Here is a 24,188-nt window from a genome sequence, read left to right on the forward strand (position 1 = left end):
TTAGGTAGTTGCAGTAGTTGGTTTAGGCATAGATAGTTGCAATATAGAAGGGGTTAGGCGGGGAATGGAAAAAAGAAAGTCAGAAAAATAGTTGATAAAGTTCTGTTTTTGTTTTGTATTTGTAAATTAAAAATTATATTAGCTAGAAATATATGCGCACAAGAGCTAAATAATTGCATAAGAGTTGTAATTGAAATAACTTTATTTGGCTGCTGGTGCGCAGATTGTTCAAATTGCAATGAGTTAAGTCTAGGAATGTTGATTAGTAAGCTAAGATACCAGCTAGAATGCAGCAAACTAAAATTATATAAGATATTAAGTATACGTCTAGTTAATCATCAGGCAAGACCAATTCAAGTTTAAGCAATGGTTTTTAGTTGCTGTTATCTTATTTAATTTACCGCTGCTTAAAGGTGCAAAGAGCTTCAAAAAATAAAGATAATTCCTTTTTATTTTGTTTTTAACAAACCAAAAAATACTTAAAATTGTCCGTGTCTGTCTGAGGGGCTGACGGCTGGCTCGTTTTTGCCTGCTCACGTAAGCTGACTGCAGTTAATGGCACCGCAGAGAGCGTAAACAAAAATATGCACCTTAGTGCTGGGCCCGGAAAAGTTAAGTGAAAAAGCCAAGCCAAGCCACCGAAACGGCCAGCAAAGGCCTGATCCCTGATCCCTGCACCAAACACCACCCACCACCGACCCACTACCAGCCACAATGCAATTACAACAAATTTGAGCAGCCGCATTTGAACCGAAAGTTTATCCACAGCAGCGCATTTTGAAGTTGCAGTAGCTGCTGAGGCCGCAGCAGCCGCAGTAGCTCTTGTGCATTATTTGCGACACACGCGTCGTATACGTGATGTGCATTAGCATAAGCCGTTCCGGCACATTGGCATAGCGCCAAGCCGGCTGCCGCCTGCCCCTGAAAAATGCCGTGTCAAGCGGATGCCTTTAAACACTATGCTGCAGCAATTTAGTTTTAATGCCGCACAACCATAAAGTGCTTAAATAGCATTACATAAAACTGTGCAAATTTATGTTGAAAGGCGAATTTCGTGGAATTTAGCTAAAACTAAATAGTTTGCAATTGAGCGGCGAGCGAGCTTATCAAATTTGTTTGCGAGCGCATGAAATTGCATTAGCATTTTGAATTATTTTCAACGATGTACTGCAAAGCCACAGATTTGTGCATATTATTTTGATAGTCCCTTCTATATGCACCACAAATGGCTTTAAAATTGTACAGATATCGCAAACATTTCACTTGTCGAGAAGAGAAGCTTACAGTGAAAAATGCCGCCTGTGTACAAATTCCAGCTAAAGAATTTACAAGAATTTTGAGGTGAATTCTATGAATTTTAAATATGAATTAAATAAACTGAAAGAAAATGCGGAATACACATATTTAAAAGTATTTAAAGCATATTTATTTTATTTAATATACTTGAATTTTAAAGATTTTTAAATATGAATTTAATAAATTGAGATAAAATACTAAATAAAGTTTATAAAATATTTACATATTCGATTTTTTATTTATTTTATTTATATGGGACACTTTATTTTTATTCAATTACTGCATACAAAAGTGTTGTGTTTAAGATATTTTTAAATTTAAGAGTACAGGACACATTGTCCTTTTCTACTTATACTTATACTAGACTCTGAGACTATATACCAGATTGAGACTGAGCTCGCTTGTTATACGAAAAGGATTCTTTTCTATGCGTAATAAAAGTTATATGTATATACTTTTATATGACATAGGGTCTCTCTTTGGGCTGTGCTTGAACCAGCGCAGCTTTGGCTAATGACAATGTCCACTTAGACAGCTCTGTTAGCAGGATAATTATCTGCTTACATTTCATATATTGTCCCGCCCCTTCGTTTTTGCTATGCAGTGTAATTGAGGCTGGCAATTACCTGGCTGGCATTTCACCTGGCTGTTGCAGTCAACATGCCGTAACTCATAAGTCTTGGGGCTGCCACTTGCTGGCTGTAAAAATGTTGATGCATGCTTATATTTTCATTTTTATTGCGCAATGGAATGGGCGCCGGCACGGCTTTCCGTCAGACTTGATGCGCATTATGTTATGGCCAAATGGGCTGGAAATGCCAATTTAATGGCTGCTTAAGCTTGCAGCGTTTTATTGCGCGCCCTGCTGCAACAAAGTCGCTAGAGTCCAGGTGAATGCTTATCTCGCAGCTGCAGGTGCCTCGCGGCTTCATCTAAATTATGATTTAACGACAGCTGCATATGGCCAGCCAATGTGCATTATAATTGGAGTAGTAGAGGGAGCTGGCGCTTTAAGCATCTGCTGCCGTATCAACGGCTGCCACATCAACGGCTTGCTGCTTGCCACATGTTACGTTACTGTCTCCTACATGCATGGGGCGTGGCACCAGCAGGCAAGGGAGTTGCCAATAAAAGCCAAATAAAATGTCGGCGTGCACTCAGCTGTAACAATGGGCAATGGCTGACTTTCGGTTGGTGTCTGGTGGCGAACTGTAAATGTGGCTCGCATTGCACATGGTTGTGCACATCACGCATTCGCCGCGTTGCACAGCATTTGCAATACCATTGCCTTTGGCTAGTGCCACACTATGTAAATCGAACAAAGCCAACATTGTAAACTGAAGCGATCAGCTCTGCTATCAGTTGTCGCTAAAACCACTTGTCAAGTGCGGTTAGTGTGGTTTAATTAAAATTGCGCATACGCCATGTGACACCAAATGTTGCTGCACTCTTCAGAGAGCGCATAGACAGTTTAAGTTTTCAGCCGAAATACGATATCTACACGATATATTTGTATGGGTGTGCATCACGTACATTTGCTGCAAATAACAATAAGCTAGCAACTGTCGCATTGCAATGCTTCGCTGCTCCTTGTCGAAGTCAGTTGATTAACAACAATAGCGCAATCCGGAAGGGAAAAGCCAATGCCAAGCCATGTAGCTGACCACGGACAAGGTTGGACATCTGCTGGCGTTACATGCGCCAAAAGTAGCTGTAATAGCAAAGAGTTTGCTCAAGGAATGCTGCTGGGCATAGACACATACACATGCACGCACACACACACACAGAGTTCCGACCTAATCCATATGTTAGGGTTTGTCAGGAGATTGTGGAATTTGTAGCGTAGTTGAGCTATGTGGGCTAAGCAAACACAGGAAACTTAACTTGGTGTAGCTGGAAAGCTTAGCTCATGAAAGTCAACAGCAAAGGAAATTACTTCAGGTTTGTTATTGAATAATATTAAAATATCTAGCAAGAACCTTCATGTAGATACTAGGAGGAGTAAAGTAAGGAATATATATAAAATTACTCAATGTTTTCATTCATTTTATATTCTCAATTAAATTCTTTAAATGGCAATTTTTATTTTTTAAATAAACTTTGAGGTTTTAAGACCTTTAAATTAAGACTGTTATTTTTATAAAGAATAAGAAATATAATAAAATACGATTTAAATTAGATTTTACAAATGACGTATAGGCGAACATTTAATTTTATGAGTTTTGGTAATTGCTTAATTATTTGATTTACATTGAGCCAATCTCCTATCAATGGCTTTGTTTGTACTCATACTTGAACAGCTCAAAGGATTGGTATTACGTTGAGTTAGTCAGTTCAATAAGTTATCCTTTGATCCCAAACTCGAGTGCATTTCATTCTTGACTACCCCTTGTGCATGCCTTTTGTTCGGCCTCAAATCCTGCTGAGCATGCTGAAAGGCCACGTGATGTGAAACGAACAGAAAATATTCTGGCAAATATTGCAGTCAAAGTTCGCAGCATCGTGTATGGCCGTGGCAAAGTTATGGCCAACTTGGTTTTGCTATGTGGCCTGGTGACCAATTACGTTCCGGCCAGCATCCAAGGATCAGTCAGTCAGTCAGTGAGTCAGTCGGTCAGTCAGTCTGCCAGCTGCTCGAGTCGGCTACAACAATGGCCCACAAGAGAGCGCGGCCAAGTGGACTGAAGTCGAGCCGAATTGTGCGCTCCATTTAACCCCCAATGGGCGCATTTTGAGCAGACGCTGCGCTTAAATATTAAATGTCGAATAAATTCTGAAATGTGACCAACAAAAATTCGCACCCGTTCCCCAGCTCAAGCTCTGTATCGACAGCATTGTCACTGAATGTCCAGCAATTGTGCTGCCAGCTGACAGGTGTTCTGTGTTAATTACAAAGTCAAAAGTTTTGGTCGAGCCCGATTGTATTTATAATCAGCAAAAACAGATTCCTTTGCCTATTTGCCACAGGAAAAATCACGAAAGTTGGCTTTTTATTGCTCGCCCATTGAAGCGGCAGACAAAAGCAGCTGACGCAAGATAAATATATATTTAAGGGATGACAATCGGGTTCTCTGGGCTGTACTGGAATTGTTTTCAGCGTACCAAAGGGGGAATACTTCACTCTCCTCCCACTGAAAGAGGGAAGTCAAGAGTAAAACGAACCAACACACAGCACACAGGTGTTTGATTTTGCTGTCTCCTGTGTTCTTTGACATCACGCATACGCCGTGGTGTACGCCTTATTAATATACTCTGTTCAGACAGTGAAAAGGAGTATAATGAGCGAACATTCTCAAAGTGATTGTATATTTATTCTTATGAAGTCTTAAGGCTTGCTGAACCTTTAATGTTTCATGGAGATACTGTAAGATATATATACATACATATAGATATGATATTTGTATATATATTCACACTCTCAATAGATTGTGCTTAGATGGCGCAGCTGAGGGCAGTAAATTTTGTATATATGCTGGTACATATCCATAAAAATTGTAGCCCATAAAGTTTTTGAGAAGTACAATAATCATGAGATCTCCAATCAAAATATAACTATAAATTTAGTACTTCGATTATGAAGTCAATATAATGTATACGTCGTGCTGGCTGCTTTGTTTATTTTTTTCTTTATTAATTTAGAAGCAAAAAATTTAAATAAATAAAGTTAAAATTTTGAAGCTCAATATGAACAAAAGACACCTGATTCTTCGTAAGATAAGCAAATAAGAAAAGTGGCTTCTAAACCACAATTCTTAGTTGTTCAACTATCTTATCTATTGCTGTGTTGCCTCTACAGTTACTGAGTCCCCTGATTTATTTATAGTCAAGGCATTTCTATTGGCCCCAGCTGAAGCATTGAACAGTCGGCTACAGCCGTTGACAACGGCAGCTGCTGCTCCCTGATTCATTGTTTTTTGCTGCGCAATGCAATTTCATAGCGTTTGTGCGCTTCGCTGGCTTTTTATTTTACGTTTATAGAGCAAAACGTGGCTGATAGGTCTTTGAGCAGACACAGACAGTAAAATGAAAATAAAAAATAAATAAAAATAAATAAGAGACAAGGTAATAAAATCATACGCATTGCGCTTGCATAGATAGTTGGCTTGATGTTTAGTCCAGGCGGCAGCTAGTTAATAACTAAAGCTAAAGCTAAAGCTAAAGCTAAAGCTAAAGCTAAATTTAACCTATGTGCTAGTGTAAAATATAGTCACAAATATATGTAGTTTGAGTAAGAACTCAAGAGGTCAGCCTCAGCTGACTGGCTAGCGAAACGTAATTTCCTCGTCTCAATGGCTATCATAATACTTGGCACTTACCTTGAATACCTGACGGCAAAGGAAGTTCTCTTTAACCGGAAGTAGTCTGTAATAAATAAGTTCGACGTTTTTGTCATTGACAAGCACTGCGGCATTGCTCTACTTACTTGGCCATTTCCGAGAGCTGCAAACGACCATCCTTATTGGCATCGAACACTTGAAGCTGTTTTGTGTGAGAGAGAAAGGCAGAAGGGGAGAAGGCAAACATAATGAGCTCAATGACAGAACTTTTATACCTAATTAATGATACATAAATTGGTTGTGTCTCTGGAGACCACGTATACCAGCCCCAAGAATAAACACATTCTCGTAAATCGACTTAAGTAAGTTGCAAAATGCTCTCTTCGCATGATTCTGTTTGCCCCAAGTGCAAGTCGTGCCAAATTTTAGCCGGCATATATACAAATATATATATTTCGCAATTCGTTTCTCGGAAAATCGAAATAAATTTTTCATGGTCGATTCGTTAGGCGGAGCACTCTCGAGGGTTTTGCTCTTAAAGTTTATGTTATTCATTTGTTGTTTCATTTCTTTTTTTTTTTTTTTTTTTTTTTTTTTTTGTGTGTGTGCTTATTGATTGTCTGCTTAAATTTATCAACTAAATACTTGAGAAAGGATCTGGCAAATTTAATAAATTCTTAATTTTAACTGTTTTGGATTGTCTAAATTAAAAAAAAAAGAGACGGACATCAATTAGGATTTCAAATGTGTATTAAAATAGACTTGAAAACTCAAAGTCTACTGATAAAATACATTTCTCGCAGCTTTTATGGCTTTGTAGATAATGCAATAAAGTTTTGTTTTAAACGATGTCATATTTAATTTTATTGCTGGCCTATCTTATATAGAAACAATTTGTTGCTGAATTTTCTCAACTGCATTTAATCTTTGACAACTTTTCGCTTCTATCTTGAGCGCTGGCAATTTAACTTGCAAATGAGTTGCGAGTTCCGCCAGCGAGCTACATTTTATCATCATTTATTGTGATACGTGCACCGAAAATAATGTCTAGAACGGAGAAGTCTATGAACCAGGCACAACTTATCACAAGCAAGCCCAAAGAAGAAGAAGATAAGAAGAAGAGAGTGTGATGCGGCTGCCTTAGGAGTTGCAGACACAACAAACTGTGTGGCACACACACACACACACATATATATATATATATATATATATACATCTGCTTGGCGTTTTTCCATTATAAAGTTTTTAATTAACAGCACTTTGAGTGCATATAAATTGCGGCGCAGATTCGCATAATTCTCGCCACGCCAGAAATTAATTGCCGTATTTTACGCTTGACTTGGCAAACAAAGTGTTGAGGACAACATTGACATTGAGTGGTCAGCGATTTTTGCTAGCATGACACTTGCTTATAATGAACTATGATTTATCTAGCTAAATATTATGTATACGAACCATGGTGTCTGTGTATTCAATGAGCTTATCCTCGGAGACATCATTGATCTTTTTGGCCTCTTTGAGCAAGTCACGTAAGAAATTCTTTAGTTCATCCGCCTCAATGTACCCAGAATTATCAGTGTCGTATTCACGCCAGATCTAATCGACCAAATAGCATCGTGAGAAAAATTAATTAGAGGGAAATATTTGGGGACAGCCTTGGCTTTCCTCTCGGTCCACTCGGCCAGTCCTCCAGGAGGAGCCGAGCCTTGGGGGCTGCTGCTTGTTTAACGCCTCGTTGACCAGCACTTACCTTCATGAATTCGACGCTTGATTCCAAGGGGTTATCGAAGCGGAAGAGCAAAAGGAAATTTTCTTCCATGGGCAAAAGTTGGGCAAGCTGTAAATACATTAATTTTCGAAAGAAAAAGGAAAAGATATGTGTTAAGCGAAAATACTTGAGTGCAGGCACTTGAACTTGAACTAACTTTAAGCATAATTTTCGCTTCAAGCATGTACTGAATGTGAAAAGTGTGATAAATGCAAGCAATTGGAGTAAGTTTGAGAAAGTAAATTTTTGTAAAAGAAAAGTGTAATAAAAACATTTACGCACTCATAACAAAACTACGCTGTTGAAAAAGTGGGCAAATATTAGAGATGAGAATAAAAATCGTGGCATTAAACATGACTCAAAAGGGCTATTAGTGGGCTAGGAGGTATTTATCAGACAGTATCAAACGAATTTTTGAAATTCATATCAATTTCTATCAAATTATTATTCATCAGTGCAAGTTGATGCTGTGTTGGAAGAATTACATCAAGATGAAAGCTGATTCCTCTTCAATATAGGAAACCTAGTTGCCCTTTGAGACTAAAGTATACGTTTAAGCAAACTTGATGCTCTATCACTGCAACTAATCGATAAAACTAACAGAAATTCAAGTAAATCGCCTTTCACAATACGGGAATCAACATTTTGCAGCTGCAGACTTAAGCCGCTTGTATGAATGGCTGGGGCGGAGAACGGAGAACAAACTCGCAGGAGTTTGTGCTTCAATTTCACTGAAAATATTTTGCCTAAGCCCGAAGGCTGTAATTTCTTTCCTCGTGGCAGACGAATTGCAACTCAAAACTTTGCATAGTCAAAGTGTCGATTCGAATTTCAACCAAAACTGGCAACTAAATGCCGCGGCATGCAGAAAGTTGCTGCTTTTAATTTCATTAAACAACAATTTAGATATTTTTTGCCAGCACTTAAGTTAATTACACTTTGGCTGAGCTTAGGCAAACAGAACTGTAGCGAAACGAGAACCTTGAAAGCAGCAGACGAAAGCTGAGGAAAATGTTGAATATGCCAAAATCTCAGATGTGCCACATGGCGTATGCGTAACACTTTTGTAAGGGAATGAATAAATGATGAATGATTCGGGTAGCTGAGTGCTTTTTGAAGTCACAAAGGGTTCGGACAAAACAATAATCAGAGATAACTAGAAACTGCTACCTGGCACAAACTTTCTCTCATTTATCATGTGAGGCCAGGCGACAATGTAGGCAACAGTCGTTCCTCTCGTGTCTCTCGTTCATTCAATTTTTAAAGCCACTCGAAATATTGCTGTGTCGGCGGCTGTAAGCCTCAATTAAAAACTCATTTTAAGGAGGTAGCGGGAAAAACTTTTTCGTAGACCTTGGCGCAAAAGTTGGGGCCTTGGCAAATGGCGAAATGGCCAAATAAATTATTGAGCCACAGCAAATTGGCGCAGTCAGACAGCGACAAGGAAGAGCAAGAGCGGGTGCGGGGGTGAGAGTGCACAAATGTTACAGCATCATTTAAAAAGCAATTTCCAAAACGCAGCAGCAAATGTGGAACAAGACTCTCCCTAGAGATGGACGACAGTTGCCAACATTGGGGCAATGAAACACGAAGTACGTGTGATGCAAGATGTTGAGGTAAAGATTTCAAGGCAAGAGGTAAACTAATATTGATCTGTTATAAATACTAGTTGGTTATATTTCTTTAATATAAATATATTTGAAGGCTCTGAAATTGTTTATTATATTAATAAGTAAATTTTTAATCAGATTCGAATTGTTTTACACTCTTACTCTACACTATATCGAGTTGACATCTGTGGGTTAACATGAGTCAGCTGGAGCTGTGTTTACTAGTGCTTAAGCTGATGTTGACCATCAATAGACAGCATGCTGCAGAGTAATATCAAAGCACGCGCAAATTGAAACTTCGACTGGGACACGCGCTCAGTGCTAAGCTCCAAAATAGATGTCATGGAAAGATATGCACGTACAGCAACATTGCGCAAACGACACGTGTGGGCGTGGCAGAGCGTAAAATAAGCGAAAGCAACGGCAAACAAAAAGAAAAGCAGCTTAAAATGTCGCTGGAAGTTCTAAAACAGCAAAGCTACAAACAAATATGCTTTGCAGTTGTGAGTGAGCTGAGCATAAAATGCATGTGTCTTACCTCTCGGATATCGATTTTGCCATCCTGATTATCATCGTAGGCCTCCATGAAGCAGGACTTCAGCTCCTCCAGCATTGTGTCGGTGACAGCCTGAATGAAGAGGAATGAGCGATAGAGCAGAAGAGAGGAATTTTGATGAGGTTTTGATAGCACAAATGGAGAAGTTGCTTTTGTCTCCTGCTTACCTCTGGACTTATGTCTGTCACATTGGCACTGGACACAAACTCGCGCAGAAACCCATCCAGCTCGGTGCCCTCAATATAGCCGTTGCCTGTGGAATAAGTAAAGTCGAGGCAGTCGAATAAAGAGCGATTTGTATATACCCACCGTCCTTATCGTAGTGTGCCCACACATCCATGAACTGATTGGCTGATAGTTTCTTTAGCTCGCGCGATTCGGGATCGCGATATTGGCGCATAAAGTTGTGCGCCTTCTCGATTTGCACGCGCTTGGCGGCGGCGGCAGCTGCGGCAGAATCCATTTTACGTTATGGCTTATATATATATTTGCTCAATTTATATATATATATATATTTATGTCTATAAATATATATATATATATATATACTAGATGTGAGTGTGTTGTTCGCTGCTGGCGTAATCTGCAAATAAAAGAAGCGCAGCAAAAGGTGTTTTATATTTCAATTGAAATGCGATTTATTGGCAGTTACGTAAGGCAATCGAATTGCGCTTAACATGAAAAACTACTTTCAACTACCCCCTAGCCCAGCTCTATCTGGTGCACCAACCCTAAAGTATTTTCAATTAGCTGTTGCATATTTCAAAGCATTCTGAAAGAAAAAATCTAAAAATTAAATCAATTAGTTTGACAGCCAGTTCATTATTGGCTTAGCGTGTAGACAGGGCGTGAGGCCTTGTGTGCATGTCCCTGTGGGTGGAGCTTTAAATTAATAGCATACAATACACACACACACATACTCAAATACGCCTGTGTACGTGCGTGCACAGACACGCACACACAAGCAGAAGCGCCCACATAAACACAGCTTTGAGCTGCCGCTGCGCTGACCACGGGACGTCCGTGCAACTATTTGAGAGCTTAGAAAAATTAAGAGAACGAACATTTTCATTTGCTCTGCAGACCCTTGAAAATACCCTTCCGATTTCTATATATTATAATTATATTAATTGTAATTATTATGTCTTCTCTGAAATCTAATTGACTAAATATAGGACTCATGTACATAAATGCAATATTTTAATAATATAGCTGTATTTTCTTTTTTTTCTTTTTGGCTAAATTAAAATTTATTAACAAAAGTCAAATTTTAATGATATGGGAAAAGTATTATGGCAGAGTTATTTTCAACAATTTTTGCTTGATAACACAATTATATATATATACAGAAATAAATATATAAATACACATATAAATTAATTAATAAATTAAAAACCTTTTTTATACTGACTACTTTTTAATATATTTATATTTAAATTTATAGATGAAGGAATGAAAGAACCACGCTTTGCATATTAGCTATATTTTTATTTTTATTTTATTTTTAAAATTTATAGATGGACTAATTAAAGAAATCAGATGAATATAGAGCTATTAAATCGTGGAAATGGTTAAGTATTTCAAATTAGTTTTGTAATTTTTCTGTTTCTCGCATATTTATTGGAAAAAGTAAAATGGAAAACAATTTTTAAAATATTTTATAATTTAGTAAAATACTCTTAATATAATAATTGTGATCATGTTGATAATTTATAAAATATACGGCCATAATTTTGGGCGTATTTTTTCTTGAATGTATAAAAATGTTTCAAACTTTTCTATACTTAAATAGAAAATTGCACAACCCTCAAAAAATACTCTATAACATGTTATTAAAAAAAGCGCAACTAACAGGATTAGAGCCAACACGCAGCAAAGTTGTGTGCGTGAGTTTGAGTAACTTTGTGTATGTGTGTGTGTGTGTGTGATAAGCTTTAACGAAATGTGGCATGTTCTCGCTGTCTCTTTCGCTTGCAGCTCGCAGCTAAACTCAGCTAGCTTCGTGCAGAGCAAAGCGCAGCAGGGTAAATCGCCTCAGTCCGACTGCCCTGACCCCGACGCTCACGCCGGATCATATCAGCAACGAGCGCTGTGAGTTAAATATGTACTTATGTTTATAACAAGGAGAATGCGATATAAATTGCTTTACAAAGCAAAATAACAAGCATAAATTACTGTGCTTTTGTTATTGTTGTTGTTGTTGCTGCTTGTCTGCTGTGCGGTAGCTGCGGGCGTTGAAACAAAGCAACAATTCGCAGCAACAACAAAAATATTGAAAAGAAAAACAAAAACAATTTGAGGATGAGACGACGGATGAGCTGCAGCTCCAGTCGCCGCCGCGCCAGGATGTGCACTAAGCGTTTGTCCTGTTCGGAAATTGCGGGAGGCGTTTTGTCTGCTGGCTGCGGCTCCTGTGGCATATCCACTTTACGGCGGTCACGGCCTGTGCGTCACGGACATGTAGCACCTCATTTTTTTTAGTCTTTCGCACAGCTGCCGCTAAATGAGTTGGGCAACGTAACACAATCAATGCGGGCTCCTGGGGGCAACTTGTTGCCGTTGTTGTTGTTGTTGTTATTTTTCTGTTGCTTTTGTGCAGTTTTGTAAAGTATTCTAATTATGTCATACATTTTGTAACTCACAGCGGCTATACACAATATGCAATATTTTAAATTGAATGCAAGAAGCAGAATTTTCGATCCAAAAGATATACAATAATATATGACAGTAGAAATAAAGGTAATTGTTACGAAAGCTTATTTATTTAAAAAATGACGAGACTAATTATTTTATATTTATCTTTATATATATCTTTATATTTTAAGTTTCATATATAAAGATATTATATGTCTACATATCTTGACGATGACGTTGATTAAATTTTAAATGTTATGATTAACTTAATCCATCTACATTAAGTCTTAGATGAAACAATAATATAAAAACTTATAAGGTTCATCAATTTAACATGAGATACACTATACTCTGCGTCTTAAATACGTAGATAATCTTATGTACAAATTTTGTTTGCATATAAATTAAAATAAATAAAATATGACTGTTAGGGTATTTACAATTTGACGTTTCTCTCTCTCTCTCTCTCTCTACAACAAGCATTGTCGTCTGAATGTTGCAGAACTTTTCACATGAACAACATGAACAGCAAACTGCAGCAAAAATAACTACAAAAGGATCAACTACTGAACAGGACTTTGAGAAGTTGTACTACATTTAGTACCTGGCAGAACATACAAAGTGTGAACTTTGCCTGGTAAACTAACACGTTTCACTGTGCAGCTGATTGCATTTACAGCAGCTGCAGCAGTAACTGCAGCTGCTAGTGCAATTGCAGTTGCAAGGGCAATAGCAATAGCAATAGCAATAGCAAACGTTGCTTAAAGACTTAGCATCTAGAGTTGTGTGTTGACATTTTATGGCCAAAGGGAATTGCATTGAAAGCCAACATTCTGGGTCAGGCTCATTAGAAGGACCTTCGCATTGTTGGCGCGCCGTTTGTTATTACAGAACGCATAAAGGACTACAAATACGAGTTACATAGCCAGAAGCTATTGCAGTTTGTTGTTGTTGTTGATATTGCAGTTTTTGTTGTTGTTGTTGTTCCTGTTGAGATTGTGCAATGGCATGTGAGGCAACAAATATATTTATACTTGTGCAGAATATGTGAAAAACTTTCGCTATGCATTTTGCTTTGGATGGCACTCGAAAAGGCCAGCTCTCATTGCATTTTTCAGTGCAAATTGCCGCATGCCTCATGCCTCATGCCGCATGCCATATGGCTGCTGCTGCTGCTTCTTCTTCTGCTGCTGCTGTTGCCAGCTGCACGCGCTGCTAATGTTTGCCAAGCGCATTCTAGCTGCGTACAAGTCCTGCTGCTCTCAACTGTATAAGTTATGGCCCAGATTAGTCCGCTGTGTGAACTCTCCCATATAACGTAATATAATTCATGCTGCTGTTGCCGACAGCAGAACTCGGGCAATTTTCGAGTGCTCAAAAGAAATGCATAGCAAAGGGCATATATCAGATACAAAGTTCTATTCAGCTGAAAATGTAATTTAAGGCCAGTAATCAATGGAGAAATCTAAATGCATTTATTAAGAAACAAATTTATTCGAAAATCACTGAATGAGATGAAACCTTTTTGATTTTGCTGGTCAAGGAGTCAACTGGTCAGTATATACACTTCATATTTTATAAAGATTAATATAAGAGAGCACTTGGTGAGGCGAACTATATATAAATCAGATTCAGTTAGTAGGTTTTATACTTTTGAAAGTTTTCTTAAAGCTGTTTTTATTTTAAATATAACGTATACACACTTTAACAATTAATTTAAATGATATAACAATTTGGAAGTTTCAGGATTTAAGTTTTTTAATATGTATCTCCACTTGATTTAAACTACTTAGCTTATTAACAACTTATGCACATTAAGGCAGCACAGTCTCTTAAATATAATTAGCTTTAATGTTGTGCGTTTCCTTGCCTTCATTTTATTGGCATAATTAATCACAAGAGTGAATGAAAAGAAAATCAGCTCCAATGTCCTCACACGCACTTTGTTCATAAAATGGGCGTGCGAACGAAATATCAACATGAATAAGCATGCATAAATATTTACTACAAATATTAAGTATACGCGCGGCACATGAACAATTTGACATGCAAATAAACAAACAATTTTGTTTGTGCTGAAAAATACTCAAACATTGAAAACAATTGAATGAATTTAATTCAACTTGTCGCACATTTTGCGAACTGTCAACGGCAAACGAAAATAAACCAGAAACAAGCGAGAACAGCAACGCCCGGAAACGGAAATGGTGGAGCAGAAATAGTGTAAAAATTCGCCAAGCATACTTAAGGGCTTTCACGCTGGGCGCCGTAATGGGCGTTTCACATGACAGCAGCGAAAATACCTGCTGAAAAGCGGATACATTTTTGTATGGAAGTCGAGGTGGCTCAGCATTTTTGTATTGAAACTGACTCGAAGCAGGAATAATGTGAGCCGAAAAGCTTATGAATGAATATTTGTATAAATATTTTCTGAGTGACGAATTTGTAATACTGCGACCTGAATTGATTTGAAAAGAAATTTGAGTAAAAGTATTTAATATCTGAGAAAATCAAGAAAAAATTTCCAAACTGAAAAATATTGTAAAATATTTTTATCGATTTTATTTATTTTTATATGAATACATGAATGATAAGTAAGAAAGTAAGAAATTTTGAATTTATTGAAATTAATATAATTACCTATACATTTAAATATTATTTATTTGGCCAAACGAAACCAAGCTTAAACAGATATTATATGGATTATGTTATTTAAATAAGTTTTTACGCATTTGAAAAGTCTGTAACTTTATAAGTTTCACGAATTTCAAGTGTAGGCTATGGTTTGATTCACACTATGAATAACTAATAAGTTTTGATGAGTGCAACTGCAATTTGCAGAGCTCACCACAAGCCATTAGTTGAAACCGCGATTATTCAGACTTGTACGAAAACTGAAGGGAAGTATATTAGGCTTGTAGAAGGACTCTTCGGCTGCATGATGATAACTAGTAACCAATGGTAGAATCAAATTAGATTTGGAAGGCATTAAAGTAAGCATTAATCAGTTGAGTAAGCTCGTCTGCGTTAGTCGTATTTCCCTTTGTTCCTGGCCTTGCAACCATGATGCAAACAGCAATTGTCAGGCATTGTCGTCGTCATTTCGCGATTGCATAAGTCAAGTCCGCAGGTTGTCAGCGACGCGTGTTAAAGTGGGTACGCGGCGAGCAGGCACGCACAGCCTGGCCAGAAGAGGGTCCGCACAGACGGAGCAGACCGTGCTACCTGTGAGTGGACGCTCGGAAACGTCAGCTCGACATTGACATCCATTGTAACACGCACCTGCCCCGCAGCGCCCTGGCCGGCCACTCGCTGGCCATCTTCATTGTGCGCTTTATTTAAGTGCATTAAGCGCGGTTCGCATTTAATTTGAAGTGTTTTCCTCTGTTTATTTCTGGTTCAATTACGAGTCGTGGTTGCCTCGGCTGTCTGTCTATTTATAAATGCTTTGCACAAAGTCTGAATTATATATATATACATATATATATATATATATATATATACATGCGCTGCAAAGTCGACGTGTACGTCTGTTCTATAGTTCTATTTTTGGCTTTAATTACGCGAAGCAACGACATTTGCAATGAAAACAACAACAAGAACAGCAACAATAAAAGCTACTAACAAAAATATTTTTTTGGCCTTTTTGTGAACGTTTTTCACAATGGATTGTTTGGCCTTGCGTTTAGTTGTTGTCAACTATTGATTTTCCATAGCTCAGAATTTATTTATTTTCGTTAGCATTAACTAGGCGTATACTTAATATACGTATGTATTATAGTGAATGTATAGGTGGCCTAAACGGGCTAAGGAAAATATGAATGAAATTCAGATTTGAAGCAGAGCGAGTAGTTTGTGCACAGAAAAAGAGTTTGTTGTGGATCAATCCTCCTTTTTGGTTTTGTTTGGAATATGATTAACTTGTTTCCTATACAAGCTTTTTGTTTTTATTTTGTATGAATTCAACTTTAATGTTCTTCAGTCGATATCTGCACAACTGAACAACTGGGGATATTCGGCAAAATAAGTACAAATTTAGTTTTAGTTTTGACAGACTGTATGTGGAGAATCGTATACTCAATTCATGTAGGGATACGTATGCATTTTAAATATACATTTGTAAAAGTTTCTCTTCTATGCTGAAACCATATTTAATTTTACTCCGGTTAGCTTTGATAATTTTTGTATTTCTTCATCAAACTATCTGTCTTACTGTCTACACAGTTTTAATCGATCTATCGATCTATCTATTTGTCAGTCATTTTCCAGCTAAGTATATGTTAATTAAGATCTTGGAAGCTTTGTGACTCCTGTTTGCAATAAAGCCACATTCAAATAGCAGCTAACACAGTTCACGACTTACTATATTGAATTTCGTTTCCATGTTGTGGCCTTAAGCATATTCAGCTCGATGCTCATTATCATAGTTAATTTCCTGTGTTAGCCTGGTTCCCTGCTGGCTATTGGTCTATAAATCCTAATGCAGTGCACTTTTCATGTTAGTTGGCTCGTTCAGTGCACGATATTCTGGACTTTTATGGCCCTGTGTTGGGCTAAGACACATGGTAGATGCAGAGTTAAAAGGGCTGTAAAAGCGGCAGGGAGAACGTCAACTGAAGCTTTGCCGGATTTTTTACAAGCGACCATATAAAGACAGACAAACAGACTGAGAGACAGACACACACACAGACAGACAGACAGCAAGCTGGTGCGAGTGAGGCATGGGTGTAAAAACTTTGTTGCTTTCTGCTGCAATGTGTCAGGCAAAGTCATATTCATAAATAATAATATATAAAGACATGCACACGCACACAGACAGCCTTTACATATAACACACACACAAACACAAGTAATTTATGCAAGTGCAGGCGGAAGTTGAAAACCAAGACACACATTTGTACTTACACACACACAGATACACAGACACAACACTCATATATTCAAGAGCAGCTCAAAGCTCTGACAGCCAGCTAACTGAATGAATGACGGACTGACTGACTGACTGACTGACTGACTGACTAAGTGACTAACTGGCTGACGCACAGCCTATTTGACTGACGGCCAGTTTGAATACTATGCCTGCTGCTTAGCTTTTGAATTATAGAATAGACATTGTCTGTCCCAATGCTCTGTTACCAAAATAGATATCGAGGGTATATGCCGTATATGATAGACTAGCATAAGACTCGACTGTAAGAAACAAGCAAATTTTAGGTGCTTACAAGGAAGCATTAACATTTATAGTGCATAAGTATACTCAAATTTAGAGTAATTTATCGTGTTTGTGTATGTCGGAGAATAATTCTACTTCAAGCTGTATGGGGAAATTTCTTAGAGATGTCAGAAGAATTTTAAAACTAATATAGAAATAGTTACACTTGACTGTATAGTATAGAGTGTGATATTGAATATAGATTATAATAGTATAAGGTGCTAATAAGCAGGGCATCTGTAAGCCAAACATCACGGACTTTTTGTCAACCACTTCTGCTTGGTATTTGTGTTGAGTTCTGTACTGCGTTGTCTAAGTTTCGTCCCAGCTGTATTCCACTTTCATTAGGGCCGGGCCAGAAATCCAAAGGCTTAGTTTCTTAAGAGGTTGTGCATGCAAGCGGCCATAATAAACTTAGCCTTGGCTTCAAAGTCAAAGAGCACTTGGCCACAAACAGAGGAAAAAGAAGGGGACAGGCAACAGTTGCGTCTTGACATTGACATTTGCATATGGCATAAGTTAAAGTTGAAATCAGGACCAAATCAGCTGTTCAATGGCTTGTAAATTGCGCTGAGCATACACGCCCCATAAACAAAACAAAAAGAGAAGGGGTCCATTGATTTGCATTCGTCTCGAGTCTCAAATGGATTGGCCGGCAGCAGCGGCAGCAGCGGCCTAGCGGTATCTCTGATCCGATCAATCTGTAACCTAAAGGCTTACCCAATAAAAGGTTGGCAAAATGGCCGAAAGCTGGAAACGGCGCGGGTAGGTCGTATAATTTATGGCAGAGCCGAGCTAAGGCAGACAATTTATCAAAACACTTTGACATTTCTACAATTTTATTTATTGCAATTTGGCGTATGCCAGAGGCCCTGCCAATTGGAATGGGGCGCTCACTAATAAAACATGCAGTTAAATTTTAAATGCCAATTTGTGTAGCAAACGAATCTCAACTAGATGGGGATGTGCATAAATGTGCTGAGTGTGTAATCGACCGAAAGATACCCTAAAGGGGCACAAGAGCTTGATTGGCGTTGGTTGAGACATTAGCACAAGGATTTAAGTCAAACGGTTTACCATGATTGAGTGATTGATGTGCAAAATATAATAAAATGTAATAGTTATTTAAGTCGTGAAAACTCTCATTGTATATTGGAATTTATTTTGATTTATAATGAAGAGAAAGTCTACATTGGATTAAGCTCTCTGTAAAAGAACTAAACTGTTGCTGTTTGTCTTTATATAGGGATAGCTTTATGCACTGCATGATATACTTGTCTGCCATGCGTACCAGCTGGATTTATAGCTTGGCAGAATCTATAGAAATTGCTTTGAGTTCGCACACTGGATATGTGGCCGCTCTTTGAGTTCAATATCGAGATACGTTTTAATTAGACGCTAAGTTGCAAACAGCACCAAGATTTATGGCAATTTAAATAGAATAAATCAGCTCGAAGACATTCCGCTTTGCGTATCTAAATGAATGGTTTATGGCATACGATTTTAATATAAATCTCAATATTTATTTTTCTTTACCCACTGCGCTGAGCGATTCCACACGCGGTTCACCTGATGTGCATGTAAAATTCGTAAAACGCCATAAATTAAATACGAAAAATGCTTCTTTAAATATATGCTGAAATGCAGAGGGCTCTTCTTCTTCTTCTTCTTCTGCTTCTTCATCTATTTCATTTCGATCTGTGTAAACTCAATTAGCTGGCAATGCCGCAGCGTAGCGCACAACAAGTTCAATGATATAGACTCTTGGCCACTCGCTAATTGGGCGAATTGTCTGACCTGCTTGTAAAGATGCAGATATATAACAATTGCCCTGGCACACACACGTCATATGGCCTCTATATATAGCCAGGCCAGGCCGATCTGACAAGGCTGGCGTGAATGAAACTTCAAGCGGCTGCCTCTCAATTATTTTTGGCACACCACTGACAAGTGAAGGAAAACATGCAGGAATTATTATTATGGCTCTCATTATTATTATTGCGATGCCGCAAATAGGTCAGCGGGGCGTCTTTGGTCCGGGTTCTGGTTTAGGTTTTGGTTTTATGAGAGGTCACATGCTGCCTGCACTTGCGTCATCTTACAACGCTGAACTACAAAGTAGCCAGCGGCATGGAATACCTTGTTGGCTATTCATAAATATTTAAGAAATAATGTAATTCCCATTGCCAAACATGAATATTTTATATCAAATTGGCAAACGCATACAATCATTGTGGAACATCGAATATTGATGCTTTAATTATTTACAGTCTAGTCTCATTCGGAATCTCGTTTTGCATATAATTTGTAGCTTCTGATTGCACAAGCAATAGATGCGCATTATAATTATTGGCGTAGTAGGAAAGAGCTTGCCCAATTTCAGTAATGTGAAAAATACTGTAACGTGAAAAATTATACTTATATATAGATTGTAAATAAATCGGATTTGACAATTATTAGTTAAAAATATAGGCAGATAGATATTTTCATTAGAAACATATTGTTATTGTAGGCATTTACTAGGCTAGATAAGTAACTGGTAAATGTTTGCATAATAAAAATTGTAAATATTAACAAGAAGGAAACTGTTGCTCGTTCGACTCTAGAGTCTACACAGTTCATGTAAGTATTCAAAATATGAAACAAATGTCTGCAGCTGACAGCTGGCCTAAAGTTTGCCCTTTGGGCTTTTATCATCATCATCATCATCAGCTCTAGCTTTAGGGAGTGAGAACTAGAGATGAAAGCACTTAATCGGCATCGAAATTACCGAGTGTCATTATGTCACTGAGCCAGCTATTAAATACGGTCTCTTGCTTAATCACATCGCATTACATTGTCGACTGCGGGCGCATTCAATGGCATTACGCATACGCAATGTTGACTGCAATCGAGATCAAAAAAGCCCGACCATGTTTATTTAAACAATTGAAAGCTTAAGCTACCAATGGCGTCGACTAATTAGTAGCCCTTGTCTGTGGCCACACGCAGAGCCGACGCTCCTCCCCCCACGCCCATATTCTCTGCAGGAGTTGTCATAAAAATTTAATTAAAACTGCTGCAATTGTCAGTGCGGAGCAAATGGAGCGCAACGTTGCAAGCACCACATGATTTTCCAGCATATAATTTAATTTTATACATTCAATTTAACAGGGCAGACACACTAAAAATAACAAGTAAGAAGGCTCCAGTCGAGACTGCTCGACTAGGAGATACCCTGAACCCTCCAAACTGATATTCTAATCATTCTGGACTTCTTTTATGCACACATACATACACATGCACGTATAAGCACGCGCTTTGCAAACTGCGCAGCTAGCAGCGGCTGCGCTTGGGCTGCACTGCAGTGTGGGCAATATAACGAGAATTTATTTGTTGAATAATTTCTTTTGTAGACATACGATCTTAATGAAACTTTTAGAGCGTAATCATATGGCTTAAATGTGTGTACATTTCAAAGCACAAGTCTCTAGTACTTGAAATGCGTTTTTTACAAATTGGGGGCGAAGGGGGCGTGGTATCCAAAATCTGTAAATTACAAAATCTTTGTATCCATTAACTTTATATACAACGCAAATTTGAAGTCTCCAGGTCTAAAAGTGTTCAAAATAAGCTGAAAAAACATTGTCGATTTTTCGATTATTCTCGATAAAAAAGTTATCGGATGAGTTATCGAAAAAATAAAGCAAACTTGTACTGCCTATGGTATACACGAGTATGCTTGCCAAATTTCAGCTCTCTAGCTCTTATATCTTCTGAGATCCTTTTGCTCATACGGACGGACGGACGGACGGACGGACGGACGGACGGACGGACGGACGGACGGACGGACGGACGGACGGACGGACGGACGGACAGACGGACAGGGCTATATCGACTCAGCTCGTCGTCCTGATCAAGAATATATATACTTTATGGGGTCTGCGATGATTCCTTCTGCCTGTTACATACTTTTCACAAAACCATTATACCCTGATTTCCCATTTTCAATGGGTTCAGGGTATAACAAGTAAGAAAGCTCCAGTCGAGACTGCTCGACTAGGAGATACCCTGAACCCTCCAAGCTGATATTCTAATCATTCTGCACTTCTTTTATGCACACATACATACACATGCATCCACACGCACGCATAAGCCTGCGCTCTGCTAACTGCGCAGTAAGCAGCGACTGCGCTTGGGCTGCGCTGCAATGTGGGCAATATTATGAGAATTTATTTGTTGAATAATTTCTTTTGTAGACATACGATCTTAATGAAACTTTCAGAGCGTAATCATATGGTGAATATGTGTGCACATTCCAAAGCCCAAGTCTCTAGTATTTGAAATGCGTTTTTTACAAATTGGGGGAGAAGGGGGCGTGGTATCCAAAATCTGTAAATTACAAAATCTTTGTATCGATTAACTTTATATACAACGCAAATTTGAAGACTCCATCTCTAAAAATGTTCAAATTAGGCTAAAAAAACAAAATCAATTTTTCGATTATTCTCGATAAAAAAGTTATCGGACAATTTATCGAAAAAATAAAGCAAACTCGTACTGCGTATGGTACTCACGAGTATGCATGCCAAATTTCAGCTCTCTAGCTCTTATAACTTCTGAGATCGACGCACTCATACGGACGGACGGACGGACGGACGGACGGACGGACGGACGGACGGACGGACGGACGGACGGACGGACGGACGGACGGACGGACGGACAGACGGACAGGGCTATATCGACTCAGCTCGTCGCGCTGATCAAGAATATATATACTTTGTGGGGTCTGACACGCCTCCTTCTGCCCGTTACATACTTTTTCACAAAACCATTATACCCTGATTTCCCATTTTCAATGGGTTCAGGGTATAAAAAGAGCAAAACACAGAGTCAGAATATAATAACGTAAGGAATACCAGACTCTAGTATAAAACTAATTAGAGGTCTGTGGCAACTAGACGCAGCTCAGGTTCACGCTGTGATTTAATTAAACTCTGTTTTTTTATACCCTGAACCCATTGAAAATGGGAAATCAGGGTATAATGGTTTTGTGAAAAGTATGTAACAGGCAGAAGGAATCATCGCAGACCCCATAAAGTATATATATTCTTGATCAGCACGACGAGCTGAGTCGATATAGCCCTGTCCGTCTGTCCGTCCGTCCGTCCGTCCGTCCGTCCGTCCGTCCGTCCGTCCGTCCGTCCGTCCGTCCGTCCGTCCGTCCGTCCGTCCGTCCGTCCGTCCGTCCGTATGAGCAAAAGGATCTCAGAAGATATAAGAGCTAGAGAGCTGAAATTTGGCATGCATACTCGTGTATACCATAGGCAGTACAAGTTTGCTTTATTTTTTCGATAACTCGTCCGATAACTTTTTTATCGAGAATAATCGAAAAATCGACATTGTTTTTTCAGCTTAATTTGAACATTTTTAGACCTGGAGACTTCAAATTTGCGTTGTATATAAAGTTAGTAGATACAAAGATTTTGTAATTTACAGATTTTGGATACCACGCCCCCTTCGCCCCAAATTTGTAAAAAACGCATTTCAAGTACTAGAGACTTGTGCTTTGGAATGGACACACATTTTAGCTACATGATTACGCTCTAAAAGTTTTATTAGGATCGTATGTCTACAAAAGAAATTATTCAACAAATAAATTCTCACACTGCAGTGCAGCCCAAGCGCAGCCGCTGCTAGCTGCGCAGTTTGCAGAGCGCGTGCTTATACGTGCATGTGTATGTATGTGTGCATAATAGAAGTCCAGAATGATTAGAATATCAGTTTGGAGGGTTCAGGGTATCTCCTAGTCGAGCAGTCTCGACTGGAGCCTTCTTACTTGTTTTCCTTCTATTTTTGTTCTATTTTTTTGCTGATGGCCTCGCTCTTGAAAAAGTCTATATAGGGGCTAAAGATGATATTGCTCTGTTTTGCTTTGGCCTTTTTTCTTTTGGCACGCAGCATTTCACGCTGATTCGCCTGCTGGTTTCTATACATTTTTCTCACACTTAAGTGTGCCGTTTGTATGTTAAGTACATAAAAGTTTAGCCCCTTCTGTTTTTTTTCTCTTTATTATGCAGATACATTTGCCCCACATCGTAAACAACTTGTCAGCCATATGACAAGAGTTCAATTAAGCATAAAATGAGCACAAGTCCTCTTCTGCTGTTTCCTCCTCCGCTGACCCAGTGCTGGGAAACGCTAGTCATGCATACCCTCTTCAAACACAACTGAAAACTCATGCTTGCACACACCTGAGTAGGGTTCACTTTGCCTAACTGTGCGAAGCGTCTAAATAATATATATTAAGTGTTATTTTGAAAGCGCTGGAATATGCTTATGCTGAATTATTGTTGGAATATATCAGAGATTATTTTTCTGGATTGGTTGTAAATGTTGAGATTCTGGTAGGAACATATCTCCTCATTTATTGTGTATTTTTATACAATTGAAGTACGCATTTCAGCTAGTTAATAATGCAGATGCTTAATCACATGACGCAGTAAAATATTCATGGTGGAGCGAGCACGCTTATACCCTGTATGGTGCAGAGGAATGCATTAGGTATGCGCAATACATTTGAGTAATTGATCTTACGTCTCGCACTTCACACTTCATATTAAGTATACTCAAGTGAGTACCAAGATAGTGGTCATATTAGGATGGTGTAAAAACAAGTCTAAGGATAGTTTAGTGCAGCTAAGCTGATCTAGTGATGTCTATTACACCGACCAAGGCCCTGCAGGGTAACCACAAGTGACGCATTGTTCGCTCGGCTGTTGTTTTTGTTGAGGATGCTGTGACAGTTTTCAATTCGTGTTGTTTTTGTTGTGCTCTTGCTTTGAGCCACGCTCGC

The 24,188-nt window shown here is 38.5% G+C and overlaps 1 protein-coding gene across 2 annotated transcripts in view; it reads right to left on the minus strand.

The window, feature by feature from the left end:
- The window catches only part of Cbp53E (Calbindin 53E), a 39,043-nt gene that overhangs the window by 8,148 nt on the left and 6,707 nt on the right, over nucleotides 1–24,188 (minus strand). For both annotated transcript variants that reach the window (XM_018009464.2, XM_018009463.2), the window contains exons 2-8: nucleotides 9,817–10,090; nucleotides 9,675–9,760; nucleotides 9,490–9,579; nucleotides 7,324–7,410; nucleotides 7,029–7,169; nucleotides 5,720–5,775; nucleotides 5,613–5,658 (exon numbers count right to left, since the gene is read on the minus strand). In XM_018009464.2, the coding sequence (XP_017864953.1) occupies nucleotides 5,613–5,658; nucleotides 5,720–5,775; nucleotides 7,029–7,169; nucleotides 7,324–7,410; nucleotides 9,490–9,579; nucleotides 9,675–9,760; nucleotides 9,817–9,970 (660 nt within the window). In that variant the 5' untranslated portion in view covers nucleotides 9,971–10,090. The remainder of the gene's footprint in view (nucleotides 1–5,612; nucleotides 5,659–5,719; nucleotides 5,776–7,028; nucleotides 7,170–7,323; nucleotides 7,411–9,489; nucleotides 9,580–9,674; nucleotides 9,761–9,816; nucleotides 10,091–24,188) is intronic.

This window comes from Drosophila arizonae, chromosome 5 (assembly GCF_054131065.1).
Source record: "Drosophila arizonae isolate 15081-1271.41 chromosome 5, UAZ_ARI_1.0, whole genome shotgun sequence".
Taxonomy (NCBI): Eukaryota; Metazoa; Arthropoda; class Insecta; order Diptera; family Drosophilidae; genus Drosophila; species Drosophila arizonae.